This window comes from Argopecten irradians, chromosome 10 (assembly GCF_041381155.1).
Source record: "Argopecten irradians isolate NY chromosome 10, Ai_NY, whole genome shotgun sequence".
NCBI classification, from domain to species: Eukaryota; Metazoa; Mollusca; class Bivalvia; order Pectinida; family Pectinidae; genus Argopecten; species Argopecten irradians.
This window is the reverse complement of record NC_091143.1, coordinates 12,939,539-12,964,377: the sequence shown is the minus strand read 5'-3', so window position 1 is coordinate 12,964,377 and position 24,839 is coordinate 12,939,539. Positions and strand designations below refer to the sequence as shown.

The window sequence follows — 24,839 nt, the reverse complement described above, 5'->3', positions numbered from 1 at the left end:
CTCCACCAATTAACTTTAATTGATGACGCTTCAAAACGTAATGGGACGTAAAAAGTTTATAGCAATATGTCCAATAGTCAATTTGATTTCTTTAATTCGAGTAATCTCCTTTCTCACGCCAGACTAAATATATCGGACCACCTGTTAAATATTCACGCTCGGTGCAAGTGTACACAGGCTCTACACGAGGCACACAATGTTAATTATTTACAAATAACAGACGTCATCCTGATCTACCCCATGTACGCCAGCGGGGAAGGTTTTAAAAATGTGATCTCTTATGACAATAAATGTGGTTTACGGTATAAGAAATTACACAGTCACATTGTTGGAACGTTGCTTAGATACACATGACGCTTAAAGTAGGTGATTTACTACCGGGTAGATCAAGTGTGACCACACGACCAATCAGAAGGCGCGTCTCATATCTCCATTTTCGTGAACTGATCGGGGCACGTTGGATATAAACAGAGGAAGCTTCATTGATTTTTACCCCCAGAAATTTGTCCTCTGGAATTTTCGACGTTATATTTCGCACAGGAGGAGGACTAACGTTAGTTGCTTCTGATTCTGGGGGACAAACAACAGTATGTGAGAGGTTGAAAGCTTCCGTGATCCAAGCGCTGGTCCGCTTGTAGTTAGTGAAAAGACCCTCTCTTCACGCGAGGGCTTCAGAAAAGTGCCTTATGAAAAGAAAGTTTCAAAATATGAAGGAAAAGTACAAATACCACAACATCTTATTATCAGTTATATGCATACTATGGCTGGCCATAGGTAAGTATTCGACAGCAATTAAAGTTGTCAAATCGAAAATGAATCTAACAACGAATAAACGATCGAGAGCGAAACTAAATCAGCTTTCTTTTCGCTCGATGTACAAGGAAATGTGACAGATACCAATGTAACGTTATAGATACTAGTTATGTAAATTTGTTTCGTTATGTAAGAAACCCTTTCTATGTAAAATCCTAGTAATGATATATATTAAAACTAGTGTTTGTCGTAGATCGAGAATATTTATTTTATTATTTCATATTTTAATAACTAATTATGCAATAGCTAAAAAATAGGTAATTTTGTGCCATATATCAACTACTGTGCTACTGTGTATAACTTTTGTTTTGCTGCAATGAAACCAGTAAACGTTCAAAATCTGAACATGACAAAAAATTTCAAACATTTTATGTTTTGACAGTAAGATTGTAATATTCAGCAAATGCCAATCTATATTAATAAAAAAGTTGTTGTTTTTTCTCACATTTCACCATGTCTCAAGTGCAATTTTCTTTCAATTTTATTCTTCATTTGAACATGAAGTCATGACTGAAAGTTTGATTAAAATGCTTTGATTTCTGATTAAAAAATTGTTTCAATTATTACAGTTTTAATGAAGGCTTTTACTTATTGTTCTATGAAAAAAGTAAATTATTTCAATCAATGAAAAAAAACTTTGCATAAAAATCTGATCAAGCATTTCGTTTGATGAACATGTTTTAGCTAAAAATGGTTGTAACTTCAGGTTAAACCTTTATTGTTTTCCTGAAGACATCTTATGATAAACCTAATCAATATCATACATTGAAAATAGCTGAAGTAATCCGCTGGAACTTCCCTCAAATCAGAAGTAAAAATTGAGTCTTGATCGATAAAATCAAGTAGCTTCAATTGAACCAATCAATATGAATACTTTAGAAGAGAAGTTTGTGTAAGATAACCGTATCAAGATTGTGGAGTGTACATTATTATTAGTTCTATAATCAGCATGTCAAACTGATTTGTCATTGAATTTAAGTTACTGATAAATCAGTAGGAAATGCTAGTCACAGAACTGTTTAAAGGATGAGTTTGGATAAATACTAGATAAAAATGGTTTAATTAAAATTAATAACACTTTATCATTAAATTAAGTTAATGTGGTTACACTTGCTATGAAGTCGTATGGTAAAGTGCTACAGTATATAGCATTTGACAGGGATAATTAGTTTCTTCTCTTAATTAATTCCCCTTCGATAACTTGAGTTTTTTTCCGACTGTTCTTAAACTGTGAAAGCTGAATAAGTAGAATATAAAATTACATGTAAAACTCTGTAATGTTGAATTCTTCCAATATCTTTGATAATTTTCATTTTACCATCCTTATGTAAGTCAAAGATGTTTTCTTAAATTCCAATTATCACCCAAATTAAAAGCTGTTGATTATTAAGATACAATCCTTTATTTCAGTATTGGATATTGATTAAGACAAAGTTGATAATTTAAATTGAATCAGATCAAAGTTTAGATTTAAAAGAAAAGAAACATGATAAGATAACACTTGTTAAACTCTTTATGATATAATTTGTTTTAACAATCTCAGCAGATATTTTGAGTCTATATGTCTCAACTGAATTCCTACAAAGCAAACAACTACACATATTGACTAATTGAAACTTGAGAGAATGCTATTTGAATTTGTGCCAGGTTTATTGGTAAAGTGAGAAGAAAACTTAGGTAGAATTATATATACATTACATAAAAGATATTTATGGGCTTTGTGAGTTTGGGCGGTACCTTTACAGCCCAAGAAAACTTTTGTCAAATGTACAATAAAGCTTTTCATAAAAATACCTGATCTATCATTACAAAGCTATTATTTCTAAATGTAGTGCATGTTCATCGTCCATCAAACAGTACAATGATAGAAGCCAGAAAAAGATTTTCCAGGCATTTTTTTTTTTGTATACAATATATGGTTAGGGGTAATTGATGTTTAGATAAGAAAAATTAAGGTAGAGTTTTTAAAGACAGTTCAGGTTACCTTTTCATATATATATTTGGTCAAGATTTTTTTTACCAATAAAGGCTAGCTAATAAAAATGTACTTACAATGATGGGAAGTTATAATAGTTTAAGAAAAAGAAATATTCATTGACTGCAAAAACAGTTTTCAGAAAAAAGGAACTGCACATGTCGTTTCATGGAATGTCTTTTTAAGCCTACTTTCAGTTTCATATTCATTAGAACAGTAAATTTTAAGTTGATTTCATATCATGATATTTTGATTTTATTTTATTATAATCCTTTCAACACCTTAAGTTAACAGAAATGAACAGTTATGCTCAAATTATTGTTAGATATTTTTTAAAAATTTTAAGTCTTATAATAAATACATTATGACTAATCTAACATGAAACTCAAAATCAATAATTCTAAGCAATTTTATACGTAATTTTGTGGGTTTTTTTTCATCCATTATAATCGCAGAAGAATCAAGTAGTCATTATATCTTTAATCTCAAGATTTTCCATATATGAAAGCAAATGTCAATAATTAAAGGGGAGATAACTCACATACAATGTTTTAAAACATTTTGATCATACCAAACTATTAACCAAAAGGATTCTGATGATGGATGATCTCTAGCCGTTGGAAACATTTCATTCAAATATGGGGGTTTCGAGATCCCAAAACGACGTGAGTAAAGTACAATTTACTGTCGATTAGTCCCACTTTCCAGTGATTATGACGTCACGAAACTCACTTCAAATGATGACGCCATTTTGGGATCTGGAAACTCTGTATTATTAATATATTGTTTTCCATGATTGAAATCTTTTTGGCATTAATGATCAATCTTATGTTTACATGAACTATCAAATGTTTTATCTAGTCTGACAGGGAAACTACAGGGCTTGCGTTTATGCCACCTCCTTTTCCTTTTCAAGCACAGAAAATGAAAAGGACACAAAGTTGTCTAATCTAACTAGCTAGAATTTAAAATTATTTAAATCCATGAAACTGATTTTCGATATCATTTGAGTAACTTTACTTGACACACAAATTTGTAAACACTTGCACCTGATAATGATTACTTGTTTATTTCAGATTCTGTGTCGGGATCCTGTGCTGCGGGGGAATTCTTTGATTCTGGAAGTAGCACCTGTTTCACATGTAATTCAGGATATTAGTGAGTACAATTTCATGTCTTAATTAGGATAGTTTTACGACATTAGTCATGTTTCTAAAATAATAAGGTCATTGTGACTATATATTTTAACCACTTGAACTGAGGAGAAATCTTTGTAGATCTTTCCTCATGTACTGAGCTGATATTTGAGTCATTGCTTTACTTAAGTATGAATATTTTCATGTACACATATATTTTGATAAGGAAGGTCAAGGTCACTTTGAGCTATAAATGATGAGCTTTTGCGTAAAAGCTAACTCTTTCAAAGGGAAACTTGTATCATTTGTAAAATTTGGTATCATTATCAAGATCTCTTCTGAATACACTTTATGTTTTTATTTTCATTTAAACTTTTCAATTAAGAAAAATCCATATGGATTTTTAAATGGATTTTTTCATGTGTTGTTTGATTTATTGAACAATCATCTGGTATTCTGAGTTTTCAGTTGGCTATATGTATGAATATAAAGGAGATATTCGATTTCCTTCATAGAGATATTTCTTCATAAAAACTAATATGTCGCTCTTATCAACAGATGATCCATTCGGTTCCATTTGGAGTTAATTCTGTCCTAAAGATAATGGAAAATAACGTAACCTTTTTAGAATTAAAGTTGTAACCTTCACTACAAATATATGTATAACGTGTTCTGATGAAGATTGAATGAGAGATTTGAATTATGAAAACATAAATCTGTACATATTCTTGACACAGTGTCATAACCATTCAAAGATTGTGATTTTTTTTTTAAAGTAAGCTGATATGAATGGATTAGCAGATTGAAATGTGAAAATATAAAATCTGTGTTTTTTTGACACTTTCATGATTGCATCCTCAGATTGTAGTTTTTACGTAAGCTGAAAGGTTTATAAACAGGACTAGGATCCGGATACTATCGTCAATTTAATGGTAGCCATAAAACTTATGTAAATATTTGCTTACATAAATGACCAACTGTATGCATTCCACGTTAAAGAGTTCGAGTGTTTCAACATAGCTGATGTGTAGTTTCATTTAACCTGTATGGTATTTGGATAAAATATAGCATAATGATTATAATGCATGTTACCTGTATTTTGAAATCATTTATGCAACAGAAGAATATATTGATACCTGTACATGTAGTAATTGCTAAACTGGTTTGTCATTTAATTTCTATACTGTGTATGACAGTTGTACAATGATCAATAATAATGTGAAAGGTAATAACCATTATTAAATCCTATTTACCATTCTGGTGACTCTGGAAGTATGCTTCGGTAAGATAGCACTATAAAACGGATAAGAGTTTCCACTATCACAAGGAGACACAACATGGACATAACGCAGCCTCCCAAAACATAGACATTCACGCATTGCCACAAACTGCACACATAGAAGGTTGTCCTTAAATGACCCTGGATGTTAATAGGACCTTTTATTTACCTGTGTATAAAGGTCTTAATTATGCTTGTGTTTTACCTGTCTCTAATGAGATATAACCAGGTATGCCTTCAAAAACATTACCTGTCAGTGTCAGTATATGGGGTACAGTATACATTAACTCGGATTATGATTGTCAATAAGGATGTGTACCCTGTGCTGTTTTCAGAAAAAAAGATGTGAATGTCAGAATCAATGTTTTCTTTATTTACTGTTTATTATTGCTTGCTTTGTTTACTGTTTATTATTGCTTGCTTTGTTAACTGTTTATTGTTAGAATGATGAGCAGGTTAATGTGTTGGTAAATACGGATGAATTCCTCAGACAATTTATTGAATGTATGTTGATGGTGCTATTCATGCTGTGGCTTCTTCCATTGTAATTGTTTCGTATGTAAACAGAAACAAGGGTACGAAACCTGGGCAGATTCGATTGGATGATTAGGTTACACTGGAGAACAAATAATTAAATTTCTCTGTATATTGATTTCCGTCCTTATGGGACAATATCGGTTAAATACCTGCTCATTTATCTGAAAATCACAAGCTTTAATATGCACATGACTCAACACAATTTATGCAATTCATTACAGAGAAGTGTTAATATTTCCACTCCTGCGGATTTTCTTCATCTATACATTGTGTATATAAGGTTTTTATTTCAGGCCTCTGATGTCGGTCATTGATGACGTGTGAAGAAATATACATTTATTATTGAAAAGCAATCAGTAGGGTATATATAAACTGTCATTTTGTTTTCACGCATTATTGGTTTTGTGATGAACTAGCTTGGCTATTGTGAAATACTTTACTTTGAATTTCCTTAATTATAAGGACTCTTTTATATCCCTGCATCTGTCTTGTATAAAATGTTTGGCTTTTTTGACCTAAAAAATGAATAGATATATTGATATTTAAATTTTTAAAAAATTGAAATTTTAAAAAATATATGATTTGCATGAAAAATTATATGTGATATAAATTCAAAAGTCTATGTAGGTCAATAAATACCCATATTGTAATAATCTTCTTTACATGTCAATACAAGAAAAGATGATCAGATAGATCAATGAAGTTCTAAAAATAGCGTGGTTGAAACACTTTTTGTCGGTAATTTATTGATACATGATTTGACTCGATTATCCAATGAAGTATAGACAGATCAAACATTCTTCTGATTCAGTCATGCATGACACATTGAAAAATCAATGTTTCCTCTGTAACATTAGGCATTCTCTATAGACTGTGTCGGCACTCTCGTATGTCATAATTAACCTAGCAATGCAACGTGAAGTTTCCCGATCAAAGCTTCCGTCGATATTGGTGCGAGATACATTAAGCTTTTGTATAACGACAGAATTGGCGTACACCCTGCGTCCGATTGCTAAACTGTGTCGAAGAAATCAATTTAGTTATCATCTTTGAGATTTAATGAAGCAGCGTATGGGACTAAATATCTTCAGAATATTTGGCGCTCTATAAAAGATATGTGAAGGTCTGAAATATCCAACAGGGAACTGATTTTTCAATAAATGACCAACTGATAGCTATCAAATTTTATAAGGCAGTTGATATTGAGGTTCGTGAAAGCCTTTTTTTGTTGAAATTCATGTAGGTTTTCCGGATGACGCTACTTCAAACATTTATATGATCTTTATGCCTCTATCGCAATGTATTAACCTCCCAGAAAATGGCCATTTTACCTTCTGATTTCAATAACATCAGATTATCATATAGATGTCTGGTAGTGCTGCTGTAGAAATCAGATTTAGAATGTTTTAGATGGGAAGTATGAGGGCCTTATTACTAATGTTGGAAAATTGTAACTTTATAGTAATCAGAATGTATGGAGCTAAGGTAGCTAGACTCTTAATATGAGAGTTAAAAAGGGATGTACCCTGTATTTGGTATGAATCTATAAAGTTTTCTTCATTTCTGAAAAAAATGACTGAAACTTTGATGCTGGAAGAAAACTTATGTTTTAATCACACTTTAAAGGAAATATAGGTTATTTTGAAATGTTTTTCTTTCCTTTGCTATTTATAGGATTGAAACTTAGAACAGAAGTAAAAAAAAATTGCAATAGGAACACGAATCTATTGAAGTATGAAGAAAAAATCAATAAAAAGAAGTATATCACAGTTGTTGCCTAGTTGAATAATTACTGGTTTAACCCCTACATAACTCAACCTATTTCTAGGCTTTTATCACACAAATACTATTTGTAGTTTTTCACACTGTGATGTGACGCTGACAGGCTTATAGAGACTAAATCTACCATATGGGGCTGTTGCTGAAAACTGATTGCATATGTGCATGGGTCGGAGGTTTTTCTCTGGGTCTTTGGTTTCTGTCAGAAGTTGTCACATCCTAAATTGCCATAGCTGTCAGTAAAAACAATTTACTTTTTGATTCACCCCTGAAAGTTCACAATGAACTATCCCATCATTTGAATTAGAAGAGTTCAAATACATCTCCAGGGGTGAGTGAGTTAAACACGATTATAAAGATGCTCCACCGCTGACAAATGGTATTTTTTCACTTTCAAAAACACGAGCAGACGATTTAGTATTTTTCTTCAGTTACAAATGTTACTTACTTTACACCATTACCACCATCGAAAAGTTTGAGCTTCTAATTTTACTTCAAGTTAAAGTTACAAAAAATAATTAATTGCATCCCGAAAAAATTCCGTGGCACTATATCCTATATGGAATTAAGTACTGATTGCGCATGTACTAAGGGCAAAATAAATTATTTTATATTATTTTTTGTGTTAATTAAACATATATTTACACGATTAAACACCAATTATTGTTCAAGTGATTAATATCATTTATGCTCTGTCGGCGGTGGAGCATCTTTAATCTAAGCTGAAATCTTATCCACCTTGTTGAATAACCAGTAGTTTTGTTACTGGACAGATGGAATATGGAATGGCAGATTTTTAAATGTGATGCATAATTCAGGAGAACATTATGGTTAAAAGTCTGTCGTATATGAATCATCACCTCCTCCTGAAAGATATATAGTTTTGTAATTTTTGTTCTAAAGAAAAGCACACTTGCATTTGCTTGTAAACTCAACTAGTATTACTGTAATGATAGATATTATGTAATAAAGTAAAATTGATTGACTATCAAGGGCCAAAATCAACCAGATACCACCGTATGTAGAGACTTAAGCTTTCGCTGTCAACCAGATACCACCGTATGTAGAGACTTAAGCTTTCGCTGTCAACCAGATACCACCGTATGTAGAGACTTAAGCTTTCGCTGTCAACCAGATACCACCGTATGTAGAGACTTAAGCTTTCGCTGTCAACCAGATACCACCGTATGTAGAGACTTAAGCTTTCGCTGTCAACCAGATACCACCGTATGTAGAGACTTAAGCTTTCGCTGTCAACCAGATACCACCGTATGTAGAGACTTAAGCTTTCGCTGTCAACCAGATACCACCGTATGTAGAGACTTAAGCTTTCGCTGTCAACCAGATACCACCGTATGTAGAGACTTAAGCTTTCGCTGTCAACCAGATACCACCGTATGTAGAGACTTAAGCTTTCGCTGTCAACCAGATACCACCGTATGTAGAGACTTAAGCTTTCGCTGTCAACCAGATACCACCGTATGTAGAGACTTAAGCTTTCGCTGTCAATCAGATACCACCGTATGTAGAGACTTAAGCTTTCGCTGTCAACAGATACCACCGTAGTAGATTAGCTAGAGACTTAAGCTTTCGCTGTCAACAGATACCACCGTATGTAGAGACTTAAGCTTTCGCTGTCAACCTGTCCAAACCTGGGTAAGTTGGTTGAAGATTTATATAGAAACATGAGATGTGTTTCAGAATGGGGAATGGGGATGTGTTTCAGAATGGGGAACTTAAAAAGAGATTTTTATAGAAACAAAGGAAACAATCTGGAATGTAGAACTAAAATTAGTCATTATATCGATCGTATGACTAAAGTGTTATTCAATCTTAAAGAACTGTTTTATATTTTGACCAGCATATGATTAGATTTGTGGCGTAGTCTATTCATGCATGTCCTGTTATTTATCCAAATTAAACCCCCATTGTTCTATTTTAGCCAATTATTCCATTCATAGATTAATATTAAGCCTGTGTTGATGTTTGAGTTTATAAATAGATTTTCGGTTCTAGAAATGTCTCTAGACCCATGTGTTCAATGTTATAAACATAGGATTATCAGATTTTAACACAGGTGTTACAATACGGTATTGTTAAAGGACTGGTGCTCCAACGTGACACTTTGAACAAGATTATATCAAGGAGTTTACTCCTGGTATATACTCAATCATTGCACAATATATATATTCTGTATATATGTAGAATTTTCCTTTTCGGATTAGTTATTGGTCAGGTGATGGTGGAATAGGTATTGGGGAGGGGTATTCATTGGGCAAGTGGTTTGAAAGTCTGGCTGTTACACAAGACTCAGATAAAAAATATATTAAATGAAACTGTTTATGGTGTGCGAAGCTGTGAAAAACTTTGGGAAATCAGGGCTTGGACATGTAATTACCTGTTGCCAATTGCCTTTAAAATTCCTCATGCCCATATTAATATTTTCCTTGAAGTTTTCAGCTAGATGTTAAACACAATGTTAAGTTACAATGATTTTGCTGTTTTGCTTCTTTTTTCTTTCTTTTTTAAATTTGTACATGGTATGGCAAAGCTGTTAGTCTCAATTTACATTTTTTTTTGTTATTGACAAGGAAAGTCAATCATGTGTGAAAATTACTTCAGAATATTTGACAGTAAACAAGATAAGACATCAATAGCAATTAGCCCTGATTATATATATATATATATATATATATATATATATACATTCAATAAAAGAGATATTCTCAGGGAAAAAAACTGAATCTGTTAGATTGTGTTTTTAGTGGAAAATTACATATTTGTAGGTTATTTCACCTTTATTCTCAAAGAAAGCGCCACTTTGAAGCTTTACATAGTTTTAACTCTCCAATTTTGGCTTAATCCCTTTGTTTTCCTGTAAGACTTACACTTGTGTATATAAATAAACACCTGTTTAGAGTTTCATGGTACATGAATACATCCTAGTGGATAACATTAATGTTGAAAATGATTAAAGTAACTCTAAAGATAAATTCTAACTGATGTAAGATTCAATCGACAAGTTTTTAATTAAAGGATCCTTTTATAAATGTGTAATTAAATTTATTTCTACAGATGGTATATTAAAGTTATCTAAAAGTGCAACAACTATTTACAGTTATATTAAAGTTTGAATAAAATGTTATGTAACTTTTAACTCAATGTTACTGAACTTGTATCTCAATCTTGCTTACCTTTTTTCTCAGTGTTACTTAACTTGTATCTCAAACTTACTTAACTTGTATCTCGGTGTTACTTAACTTGTTCCTCAATGTTACTTAACTTGTATCTCAGTGTTACTTAACTTGTATCTCAATCTTACTTAACTTGCATCTCAGTGTTACTTAACTTGTATCTCAGTGTTACTTAACTTGTATCTCAGTGTTATATAACTTGTATCTCAAACTTACTTAACTTGTATCTCGGTGTTACTTAACTTGTTCCTCAATGTTACTTAACTTGTATCTCAGTGTTACTTAACTTGTATCTCAAACTTGTATCTCAGTGTTACTTAACTTGTATCTCAGTGTTACTTAACTTGTATCTCAGTGTATTAAAGTTTGAATAAAATGTTATGTAACTTTTAACTCAATGTTACTGAACTTGTATCTCAATCTTGCTTACCTTTTTTCTCAGTGTTACTTAACTTGTATCTCAAACTTACTTAACTTGTATCTCGGTGTTACTTAACTTGTTCCTCAATGTTACTTAACTTGTATCTCAGTGTTACTTAACTTGTATCTCAGTGTTACTTAACTTGTATCTCAGTGTTACTTAACTTGTATCTCAGTGTTACTTAACTTGTATCTCAATGTTACTTAACTTGTATCTCAGTGTTACTTAACTTGTATCTCAATCTTACTTAACTTGTATCTCAGTGTTACTTAACTTGTATCTCAGTGTTACTTAACTTGTATCTCAGTGTTACTTAACTTGTATCTCAATCTTACTTAACTTGTATCTCAGTGTTACTTAACTTGTATCTCAGTGTTACTTAACTTGTATCTCAGTGTTACTTAACTTGTATCTCAATGTTACCTAACTTGTATTTCAGTGTTACTTAACTTGTATCTCATTTACTTAACTTGTATCTCAGTGTTACTTAACTTGTATCTCAGTGTTACTTAACTTGTATCTCAGTGTTACTTAACGTGTATCTCAATGTTACCTAACTTGTATTACAGTGTTACTTACTTAACTTGTATCTCAATGTTACCTAACTTACTGATGCAAGTTTGTTGGCCAATTGCAATATTAACATTATAGGTCTTTGTCTTTACAGCATTATAAAAGTAATCTAAAATGTCAACATACTGTATTAATGTCAGGTGAACATTTTTTATTTTTTTTTTAATATAGAAAGAGGTGAATATATCTTATCTACATATAAGAAAAGTACAGAACGTGGGAATATAATATGTATGATATATAGAGACATGGACTTTCAGTGGATTGTGAAATAGCTTAGCCGGAAGGCTTGTTGTCTTTAGTATTTATATTTTAAGTACCGCACACTTTATAGCGTTTCAGAGAATTTTCAACGAGTAACATACTTTAACACCATTTAAATAGTACATTAAACCTAGGTGTGCTTGGAAATTTTGTACCTAGCTAGATTAAAAATTTTTGTATCGTTGCATGACTTGGGTTAATTATGTCTCTGGTTGGTCTTAAATATTGTCTCCATTTTTAAACCTGATCTCTCTTGACATTGAATCAACTACCATGTATTTGTTGATTTTGGGCCATAGTCTTGGAGTTTTTAACGAACTGACACTGTTTGATAATATTCCAGATTGTAAAATAAGGACATTTGTAGGTTTTATTGGTTTAATTAGATTTAATTTCTTAAGCAGGAAAATTAGGGTTTTGAACAGTTTAGAATTATAATTAAAGCATTTCTACACCTGTGACCTTTGAATTAGTTATACTTGTATATGGAGGAGACAGTTAACAGTTGTAAATCAAGGCTATCTGTCACACTGTAAATTTCAGCCAAATCTGAGTCGGACATTTTACTTATATCCATCTTATCAATATATATACATGTACTATAAACCATAAGTCATACCATAAGTTCAAACAAATTTTTAAGATGTTCAGAGATGATATCAGTTCTTAAATAAGAAGGATTTCAACCTCCAAATTCATTCCTGATTGTAGTGTCATACATGTGTATGCAGATCATTTTAAAGTTATTCCTTGTTATTCCTAGTCATTTCTCGTGCCCATTTTATATAGAGGTCATCCCAAGGTTATTAATTCATGTCCATTTCATACAGAGTTCATTCCAAGGCTCATGTCCATGTCATACAGAGGTTATGTCAAGGTCATTCCTTATGCCCCAGTTTATACAGAGGTCATTCCAAGTTCATTACTCATAGCCATTTCATACAGAGGCCATTCCAAGGTCATTTCTCATGTCAATGTCATACAGAGGTCATTCCAAGGTCATTTCTCATGAGCATTGCATACAGAGGTCATTCCAAGATCATTTCTCATGGAAATTTCATACAGAGGTCATTCCAAGGTCATTTCTCATGGCCATTTTATACAGAGGTCATTCTAAGGTCATTTCTAATGTCCATGTCATACAGAGGTCATTCCAAGGTCTTCCCTTATTCTTCAAATGTTTCCCACTATTAATGTTGCTATATAGACTATATGTGATTAATTACACTGAAGATCCATACAGACTGCAGAGGTCATATAAAGGTCATTTCCCCCATAGACAAAGTAGGAAGTTGGAACATGATGTTTAAGTGTAAATTATTGATGTTTGGGGGTTATGAAAACAATAAATGAATAGTTTCCCTTCAATTTAATCAACAACAATCATAATAAAAGTGATCAAATGATAGATATTAACATACATCATAAAATGGGTCCTTTTAATCAGTTGTCCATAAATGTGCACAAGAGAATCACAATGGAGAATGTATACTTTTAGATGTATTGATTATGTGAATATGAAAATCTGACAGGTATGTTAACCATAGACAACTTGTTATTTGTTGAATAGATACTAATGAAACGTTTGTTACTAATACGATTGATAGAGAGTTGATATTCAAATTCAAAGCTTAGGGCGGGTTGAAACAGATAATTGACACAAACTAACCACAAGTAAATAGAAACCTATCATAAGCAATTAGTTTGTAAGAAAAAAATAATTTCATTATTATTTTTCGCAACAACAAAAGAAAAATCAATTTGGCAACGTAATTTTGGTTTGAATTTTATTCTGCAAAAGTTTATGATCACCAATAAACTTTATTGTCCATGTTTATAATTATACTGGTAGACATGATTTAGCAATGGAAAAACTAATGTCAGAGATTGATTCATAGCTTAATTGGTATTATTTATTGAACAGAGTGCCTGATTATTTTTGAAAAGTGATTAAAAATTGCCATTTTTTTAGGCTAAATGGTATGATATATTGATATTCCTCCCAGCTGAAATTACCTTTTTTTGTGTTTGATATACTGTATAACCTTTTTACTTATATTAACAGAATGTCACTAAAACCAGCATATTTGGTCAGTATAGTCAGGCTTCTGGATTATAAAGGTCTTTATTATCACAATTTAAGAACAAAAATACAAACAATTAGTGTCAGACTAGACAGGGGTCTGGATTATACAAGGGCCGGTTTGGACAAGTTTTACGATATATAAGGAACTAAATGTGACATATAATCATAAGCTAGGCAGTAATCATACTAAAACAAGTTTTATTTATAAACCATATGCATAGTTATAGCCATGTTAAGTCTCTCTTATTCTAGATTTATATACCACATGCATTGCCATGTTAAATCTCTCTTATCCTTGATTTATATACCACATGCATTGCCATGTTAAATCTCTCTTATCCTTGATTTATATACCACATGCATTGTCATGTTAAATCTCTCTTATCCTTGATATATATACCACATGCATTGCCATGTTAAATCTCTCTTATCCTTGATTTATATACTACATGCATTGCCATGTTAAATCTCTCTTATCCTTGATTTATATACCACATGCATTGCCATGTTAAATCTCTCTTATCATTGATTTATATACCACATGCATTGCCATGTTAAATCTCTCTTATCCTTGATTTATATACCACATGCATTGCCATGTTAAATCTCTCTTATCCTTGATTTATATACCACATGAATTGTCATGTTAAATCTCTCTTATCCTTGATATATATACCACATGCATTGCCATGTTAAATCTCTCTTATCCTTGATTTATATGCTACATGCATTGCCATGTTAAATCTCTCTTATCCTTGATTTATATACCACATGCATTGCCATGTTAAATCTCTCTTATCATTGATTTATATACCACATGCATTGCCATGTTAAATATCTCTTATCCTTGATTTATATACCACATGCATTGCCATGTTAAATCTCTCTTATCCTTGATTTATATACCACATGCATTGCCATGTTAAATCTCTCTTATCCTTGATTTATATACCACATGCATTGCCATGTTAAATCTCTCTTATCCTTGATTTATATACCACATGCATTGCCATGTTAAATCTCTCTTATCCTTGATTTATATACTACATGCATTGCCATGTTAAATCTCTCTTACCCTTGATTTACATACTACATGCATTGCCATGTTAAATCTCTCTTATCCTTGATTTATATACCACATGCATTGCCATGTTAATCTCTCTTATCCTTGATTTATATACCACATGCATTGCCATGTTAAATCTCTCTTATCCTTGATTTATATACCACATGCATTGCCATGTTAAATCTCTCTTATCCTTGATTTATATACCACATGCATTGCCATGTTAAATCTCTCTTATCATTGATTTTACATACTACATGCATTGCCATGTTAATCTCTCTTATCCTTGATTTATATACCACATGCATTGCCATGTTAAATCTCTCTTATCCTTGATTTATATACCACATGCATTGCCATGTTAAATCTCTCTTATCCTTGATTTATATACCACATGCATTGCCATGTTAAATCTCTCTTATCCTTGATTTATATACCACATGCATTGCCATGTTAAATATCTCTTATCATTGATTTATATACTACATGCATTGCCATGTTAAATCTCTCTTATCCTTGATTTATATACCACATGCATTGCCATGTTAAATCTCTCTTATCCTTTTCCAAATATCAATTTGATCTGAAACATCTGTGCACATTTACATGCCTCCAATAAAAATGAAATGTTTAACACTTTGCTCTATAGCATTAATGGTATGATTTATACCAAGCTTATCTGTTAACTTGAGTAACCCACAGGCATGCAGGGTAAATTAAAACGCCAACTGTTTATTCAAGATTTTGTTTGAAGTTGTATCCTTTTCAGAAGTATGTAGGGAAAAAACCCAGAAAACTAATGTCTTATATTGTGGTAAAATGTTTTGAAGGTGTTTTGGGTAAAAAAGTTTCAGCTATCTTAAAGGGAATGCTTTTGGTATTTATTAACTTTGATATCGACAATTATTATATATAGATGGTATAGCTATTAGGTGTTTATGGGTAAAAGAATATATCTTTTAATTTCCAATTTTAAGTTATATGTTTGTAGGGAGTGCACTTTTGGTGCCATTCACTCGATGGCTGTCATATGTTTTGGAACCTTTATGGTTTTCTGTCACAAAGATTCTCAAAGACTTGAGTCTAAAATAAAAATCTGAAACAACATGAAATTGGTCAAATGTTACAGGATTTCTTCTTGATTCACATAGCCTTAGCAGAAAATATCTATTTACATTGTATTTTACTGCTTGATCACTAGCATAGTGAAGTCCTTGATTAGATTCTGATTTCTCGAAACAAACTTAATGAAAAACAGACTTAGTAAGAATAAAATGACGAAAAACAGACTTAGTAAGAATAAAATGACAAAGTTATAGAAGAGGTACCTTTAAGTTTTTAGTTAAGTTAGTTTCTTTCTTTGTTTCAACATTTTTTGGCCTGGACCCGATTGCTCAAAACTAAAGTGCAGACTTGAGTCAAAAAAATTTTTTCTTGTGTAACTTATGTGGAAACAATTGACTGAAATTTGTCTCAGAAAATCGAGGCCTGATCTAGATTTCAAATTTTAAATATAAAGATGTAAAATCTTTGCGTAAAATTAGAGTCAAGTTTCAACATCATTTGATGTTAATTCATTGATTTATCTTTAGTCACTGCTAAATTCAAAAGAAATTTATGTAATTTTTATCTTGACTTGGGTTTTTTTCCGGAATATTATATATAAACAGGCCAATTTGACTATGGTTTAATGGTACACTTGAACTGAAACCTGTCAATTAGCCAGCTGACCATTCAAATTGGAATGAGATTTATTTGTGAGTATAGTAGGTCAAGTTTTAAATAGGACCACCATTCCATATTCTCAAATACGCTAAAATAACATTATGAGCAGACAATTACATCCATTAAAAAATATTTGGCCTCAATGTTAGTCACTGCTTACTGGACTGGATAAATTAAACAGAAAATAATGACGGAAAGTGTTAGCCTAAGTCAGTGGATCGGGCTTATATTGTTTATGGAAAAGATCCTTGTTTAAATTTTGAAAATTGGTATTTGCTTTTTGGCATAGATTTATATAGGTTATGCTTAAAACCCTTCCTAATGGACAACCATTGTGCTCAAAATACGTAAATTTAGATGTGTATCTTTATATATTTAAGACTGTCCAAGGTTTAACCTTCGACGAAGACTATATATATAAAAACTTATTGACAAGGCAATTATCCGATGTTGCTTAATGCTCATTTTAAGTATGAGCTTTATAACATTTGGTGGCATTGCCAATTATTTCACAACTTAACGAGGCTCTTAAATCACTATTACCTTGCAATTGGTTGGTCTGAAATATTAGATAATCAAAGTCATCAAACGCATTAGTAATATTAAATTAATGATACTTAATCGAAATGCACTGAAAATAAATGTTTGCAGCATTTGTCATTTATTGATTCAAGTTTTAGAACATTTTTTTTTATAAAGTTTTTTCTGTATAAAAAAATGTTAAATCACTTTTGATAAAAAACTTTTTGAACACTAAATATTGTAAAGGCCGCCTGTCAGAAAATGTGTATTTAATTGACATTGAAATTGTAGGCTTGACTTGTGGCAAGTCAGTTAGGCTTTTATGGGATACATTTATAGGCACCAACAGGACACATTTAACAAAGGAATTACATCACAACAAATGTCTATATAGGGGAAATAGATTTAGGTAGGCTTTTAGGGATCAATTCTTGCTTAATGGATTTTACAAAGTGCCTGTCAAATCCTAAAATTGAAAATAATAAAAATAATTTATTTACTAAATATATACGTTTTTGACAGTATAACAAAAATAATTGATTTACAGAATATATAAAAGTTCATCATTATAAATTGCTCAGATAGGTTTTTAACAGTTCAAAAGCAAACTTTGACAATTTAAAATCAATTTATGGGCTTAAAATACAAATTATTGATAATATGTTGCATTTGGTATCTCTGATATCAAATTTAGGTTTTCCAATTTTATTTAATGCGTGAACAATTCATCATTTCATCAGAGATTTTGCATTTTCACCTATTTAACTAACGTGATAGGAGTTGAATGCACGATACAAAATTTGGACCAAAGGTCTTGGGTGTCCTGTTATCAAAGGCCGAAGTATTTGACGATTAATTTTCATTTTTTTAAATGCACTGTTGAAATCTTTACACATCAGATTTGTTTGTTGAATACAAATACATCAACGGTAAATTACATCAAGTTACAATTTGACGTATCTTAAGATTTTAAGTTGAATAGCCCTCAGGTAATGTTATTCATATATCGTTCTGTAATAGTAAGGCTATTAGCATGTGTAGTTGGAATGGCCTTCCTGCACTGTTTGTGCGATAGGTGGGGCGTTCTTTACTGTACTGCTACAATGGATGGTAGATTTATGTTCTCATTAGGTATTGGCGTAAAGCCAAATAGTCCATCAAGTCCAAAATTTAATTTTATTGCTGACAAAGTAAGTATAATGATAATAGAAGACAGTGGCTAGATTGATTGGTCAGTCTCAAGATCTAGTCAGAAATTATTGGTTGTTTAAAAACCTTTTTAAAAGCTGAATGGTCAGTCAGAAGATCTGTTTTAATTTGATTGGATGGTTTGAGAGTATTTTAAAAAGTTGATTGGTCAGTCTGAATGTCTGCCTGAAAATGATTGGTTGGTTTGAAAGTTTCTTAAAAGCTGATTGGTCATTCAGAAGATCAGTTTTTATTTGATTGGGTGGTTTGAAAATCTTTTACCCGGTTATTTATAAACAGATGATTGGTCAGTCTGAAGGTCTGCCGAATAATGATTAGTTGGTTTGAAAGTCTTCTTAAAAGCTGATTGGTCAGTCAGAAGATCTGTTTTAATTTAATTGGTTAATTTGAAAATCTTTAAACAGCAGATTGGTCAGTCAGAAGGTCTGCCTGAAAATTGTTTGATAAGTAATTTGAAAATTTAGAAGAAGGAATATCACATAGATTTTACATCCTTTTCATTAACTTAAGTTCATCACAAGTATTGGACTTAACACAAGTAGAGATATTTTATTCACGAAGAGATCTTTCACCAACTTATAAGTACATAATATAATAAACCACACTTTCTTTTTACAATGAAGTTTTCAGTTAAGGTCATGCATGACTTTTCAACATGTACACCTGAAATTTGATTTAGAGTAGACAAAAGCTGTTATAAATATGTTGTTTAAATGTTTACTGAGAGGTGACGGTGGAGTAAATAAATATTGTCTAACCACAGTTAAAGACACAGAATCCTGTACTTTACCTATGACTTTGTGATTGATCTTTAGTACCTCAAACAAAAATACTGTTTCAGTGTTGTGAAAACAGTCTAAATGGGTAATTTAAATATTTACATAGGAAAGGTGCGACTGTTAAAGGAAATTATTTATAAAACATTGAAATTGTAACCTTTGATCTCATTTTCTATACCTTGCATAAGCAGGAAAAATTGTAGTTAAATATTGAAATTCATAAAAGTACAATTTTGATTTATCCAAATACAAAGTAGAATTGTAAATTGTAATTAAAAAGATGTCTTGTGTTACCAAGATTTTTTCAGACCTAGCATGTCAAATCTTGTATTTTCACTTCATTTCTTTTGGTATCACCTGTTTTCCAATTCTTTGAATTATTATTTATTATTTTACTTTTTTTTTTGCGGCTACTAAGTTTTATGATTTCTATATCAAAATAAGTTCATGAAGATGTTATTGGATATGTAGGCCTTTAGATTATTTGGCAAATCAGTGAATTTTTATGAAAATTTATATATTTTGCATAATTTTATCCCATGTAAATTGATCTTTTTCCAATTATACCTTAAGCTTGTACACTCCTTAAATCTTTTTGAAATTTAATGAAATTTCTTCATATTGAATTATTTTCCTTAATTAAAAATGTTTTTGTTATATATCATGCATGGACTGTTTAATAAAGCAGTAAATTGCTCTTGGAGGATGCTTATTTTCAAGGATGGATACTTATTTTGGGAAATATGTGACTTAATAATCAGGTTAGACTAATAAGATTTAACTTAAAATTTTACAGTTAATGTTGCTTCAATAACGAAGAAGCTCCATGACACGAGGTTGTTTGAAGGTTGTATTGTAAAGGAGTGTCAGTTTTTTGCCTCATTGTTGACTGTTAATCAACACGTATACATGGTTTAAGCCATTGCCAAATTTGTCCACAGATTACATTGTGCACTGGTGCTTTGAATAATTTATTCTGCACCAGGAAGTAAGAAGCTCTGTTATCTGGTGTATAATCTACACTGACCTACGCCAGACAAAAGTCCTTTTAAACCAATCCTATGCCAAAATTAATGTGTGTGATAACACCGATATACTGCTGCCAATGAGACGATATATCTTTTGCGGAAATCCACTGTTTGTTATTGAAGTTACACGAGAATTCACTCCTCCTTAAATTCTGATGGTTTTTATCATTAAGTTTGACTGCTTCCTAGCTATATATTACTCACATTTTAATTGTGGATTGTTTAGTTAAACTAATATATTTATAATGATGAGAAGTTTAACAAAAAGATTATAAAGGGTTTAGAGTCAAACTGTACATTGACAATGAATTCCAACAAGACGTTGACAAGTATGGTCTCTTACATTATAGATATGGTCAGAACAATAACCATCATATCTCTTGTTATAAAGGGGTGTGAACATGTATATGATCCTTCAGATAATGGCATTCATCAAGCTGTATAAACACCAAGTCTTATTGGCTTATCTTAATGGGATCATTAATGCATTCACCCCTACAATTTTATAACGGACTGTCCCATTCTCTTGATTGGAAGAGTTCAAATGTGACTGAAGGGTTGGCTGAGTTAAGACTAATGTAATGAATCAATTTTGCTGGTGAAGGACATCTTAGTTTTAAGTTTATGTTAGCAATTAAAACTGCTAAGTGTGCCATTAAAGCATATATCTTTGTATACTGAATTTTATTCAGATGTCAATGATCAAATACTGTGTATTTAATATTTTTGAATGATCATAGAATCATTAAATGGACTCTTACTCATCAGGGCAAGAAATATCCCAGGTCCGATGGCCCGAGACCAGTAAAATATGCTCCCGGGCAAGTGGAATTGGACAAACTTGCCCGGTTTTAATGTTAATTACCTGTTTTGGGTAAAATTAGACTTAAATTTTAAATTCGGGCAAGTGGTTTTCAAAATAAGTTTCTTGCCCTCCTCATTCTATCTACTGTAAACAAATCTATTTTTGTGTGCAATTAAATTTTGCGTAGTTCACGGGCGATAAGAAATTGCGAAATATATTGCCGCGAAAATTTTACAAACACAGATAAAGAGGTCTTGATTGCAAAATTAAATCATCCGTGAAAAAAGTCATCTGGCATAAAAATGCAAAATCAAGTAACTGTGAACTTTAAAATGATCACATTTGATCACATTAAAATCTTTTGAATTACATATGTTCTGAACTGTTTCACTATTCCAATGTGGATTCAGTTATAACTAGTAGTTTAGGTGAAAGATTAGGGATTGGGTAACACACCAGCAATGTCTAATTACAAAAGTAATACAGATAAAACACCATTTTATTGCATTCGGTGCATATAAACACTGCTGCAGAGCTATAAAATATTAGTGTTTATTGGAGCCTTTGAAGGTTACAGACTTAACGATGAAGAAAAGTAATCAACTCATTCACCCCTGAAAATTTGTAATGGACTGTGCCAGACTTTGAATGGGAAGAGTCCAAATCTGTCTTCAGGGGTTAATGAGTTCAAATATGTTTCCTTGCTATAAATGTTTATAATGAAGCGTGTTCATTGGACCTGCATTATTGAAGCACATTAAATATATTATTAAACAAGGTGATTCTCTTTATTTGTTGTTTATATTGTGTAGCCATAGGAAACATGTCAATATATGGAACATGCAGTTTGCATATCATAAAACAGAAGGTGTCTATAAATATATCAGTAATGTCACACGTCTGACAATGTAGAACAATCGATGAAGGTCAAGATAAACACAGTGATAATGTAGAACAATCGATGAAGGTCAAGATAAACACAGTTTTTTGACTAACGATGTTCTGATATATTGTATGACCTCATTTCCTTATCTTTAAGGCCTTGGAGTTTTCTTCCCAGAAATATTAAATGTTTGATCTGAATCATTGTTCTGTAATAAAGGTCTAAAGAAGGTTGTTTTAGTGGTAACATTCAGTTTGATAAGTATTGACATTATCATTAATATGGTGACAAATTATTACATAGTCAATATGAACACCTGTATCGTAGCTGCATACCTGCAGAAATTATCATATTCGACCCAATAAGCTCTCATGCCCAGGGCGACTAAAAAATTAAAGAAATGAAAGTGCACTTAATAGGACCAAATTTAGACTAATATTAGGGCCTAGTCAATTTGCAAAAGAAATCAAATAGAGAAACTTTCTACACGGTTTTCATAGTTTTCACTCTGTAGTTAAATGGTTTTGGCAGTAGGTTGATGTTTTTTCTCTGAGTACTGTTGAATTTGTACAATCACTAAAACTGTTGAGACAGTTATAAGTTTTGAAGAAAATGATCTTGACATGTAAATATGTACACTATTCATATGAGCATGTTTGTTGTTGGTCTTGAGGGATTTCAATCTTGGCCAACATGGATGTCAATAAATATTAGTTTGAGATCTGAGGGTAGGACAACTGCTTGACTGAAGACAACCTGGATTGGAAAGTAAACAAGAGCACATGTACTGGTGACTTTAATTTGACTTGATAGATTTATTTATTTACCTTTGAACATGGAATAGCATATGTTGGTGTTTGGTGGGGACCAGCAACACAGGGTCTACCATTGTAATAACCTAGGCTTGATTCTCTTATCAGATGTGGGGTTTAAAGGTTCAGCTGATTTTTCCTGGGTAATCTTAAGGAATCTCATTTCCTTGTATATTGAGACCGCTAGCATGATCCTAATCTAGACCAGTATGTGAGATATAGGTAAAATGTACTTTGAACTCTCGTAGATTGAAGACCTTTTCATTTGACTTAATCAATCTTCACACCAAATGTTTGAATTGCAACATTACTTGAACTATATATCAATGTCTATATAACAGTTATATATATTGACAGAACAAGATGACGGTGGTTTAAAGTTAAATGGGCAAGCAGTACAAGAAAAAAGGGATTTATTCGTGAATTATCTTTGTAACATTTGCTTGTGAGGTATGAAATTGCAACTTTGGAGGAATCTGGAAATTATGCAAAATTAAATCTGATATTAGCAACTGTACAGTAGCAGTAAATAGTAGCCTTATATACATCACTCAAGTACTTGGTGTCGTCTGCTTTTAAATGTAAAGTACTCTTAACCTTGCATAACTTTGACAATTGTCCGGAAGTTTGGGCAAGCGCTTAAGTATGAAGTAAACAGTGATCCTTAATTCATGATTCTGTATTGGCCGGCTTGTCATATTAGAACTTACAAATTGATTCAGTAGTGACAAGAATGTTAGATTATAAGAAATCAATTTGACATCAAAGATATACAGATTACGGGCTTGTTGAATGGTAGAAAGAAAAAAATGTTGACATCAAGAATGTACAAAGAGATCTGAAGGTAACTGGTTATTCTAAATTCATTTCTGATAAATTGTTCAAGTTTACAAGCTTCCAAACACTTCAAATAAATATTTGCTAGAGTAACCCAAGACATTTTAAAGTACATATCAATGTATGCAGGTAGCTGACAGGTTATATAAAACCATGTATACCCATTACCTGTTCTCAAAAATACATTGAAGAAAATCTTTGTAATTGGGGTAATGTTGCAACTGTTAATGGCAAAAGTGAATTTTACTGCAACTACATAATTGTATTATTAGATGTTTGGCTGTTTTAATCTGTTTCTGCCTGTTTCCCATGAACCATTCTTGTTGTCTCAAATATCCCCTTGGTACCTAGTTGTGATGGAAAGGTAGACTTCTTTGATTTTGACCATTAAAGTTGATCGCAAAATCTCAGAAACTATTGAAGGGGTCTTCCTGAAATATCTTGTATACATATGTTACTTTTAAACCCTTGATGTTGGATGCCCATGTTGGGAATTTGGCAATTGAAGTTTCAAATTTTCACTTTTTCTGAAGTACTATAGAGGTCTTTCTCAAATTGAATTTGTTGGTCTGGTTGGTCCATAAATTAACATACCCATTTTGAAAAAATCAATCACAACCAGTGTAATTAAGGCCATATTGAATATTGGCAGGGAAAAGCAAAGAAAAAATCCTTCTTTCTTTTAACTGACATAAACCATTCTATGGTGGGTGTCAAGATCCCTCTGGGATCTCTTTTTCCTTAAGGTATTGCAAATGACACCAGATTTATATGGTATCACGTTCATTGGTCTGATGGAAGCCTGTGAGAGTTATATAGTGTAGGAAGAAACTGGAAAACCCAAGGTGAATCCTTTTGATTGGATAGATAAACTACAATAGTATTTCATGTATAATAGGAAATAAAACCTCATAGATATAGCTGCAAGACATTTCAGTAAACAAATGTATATTATACACAACATGGCTGCACATGTACAGCTATTTTATTCATGTATAAACACATTTCAATGCCATGGAATGTATACCATTAAATAATGAATAAATCATGCCATAAAATGGCACCATCAAAAAATACTTTTATTTCTATGGGTTAACATCACAAAATACTTTTATT

At 31.8% G+C, this 24,839-nt stretch overlaps 1 protein-coding gene across 1 annotated transcript in view; it reads left to right on the top strand.

Annotated features, from left to right (window-relative positions):
• The first annotated feature begins 421 nt into the window (after window positions 1–421).
• Window positions 422–24,839, top strand: part of LOC138333147 (mucin-19-like) — a 134,070-nt gene continuing 109,652 nt past the window's right edge. Inside the window, exons 1-2 of the mRNA XM_069281319.1 lie at window positions 422–774; window positions 3,865–3,946. Of these exons, the coding sequence (XP_069137420.1) occupies window positions 687–774; window positions 3,865–3,946 (170 nt within the window). The 5' untranslated portion in view covers window positions 422–686. The remainder of the gene's footprint in view (window positions 775–3,864; window positions 3,947–24,839) is intronic.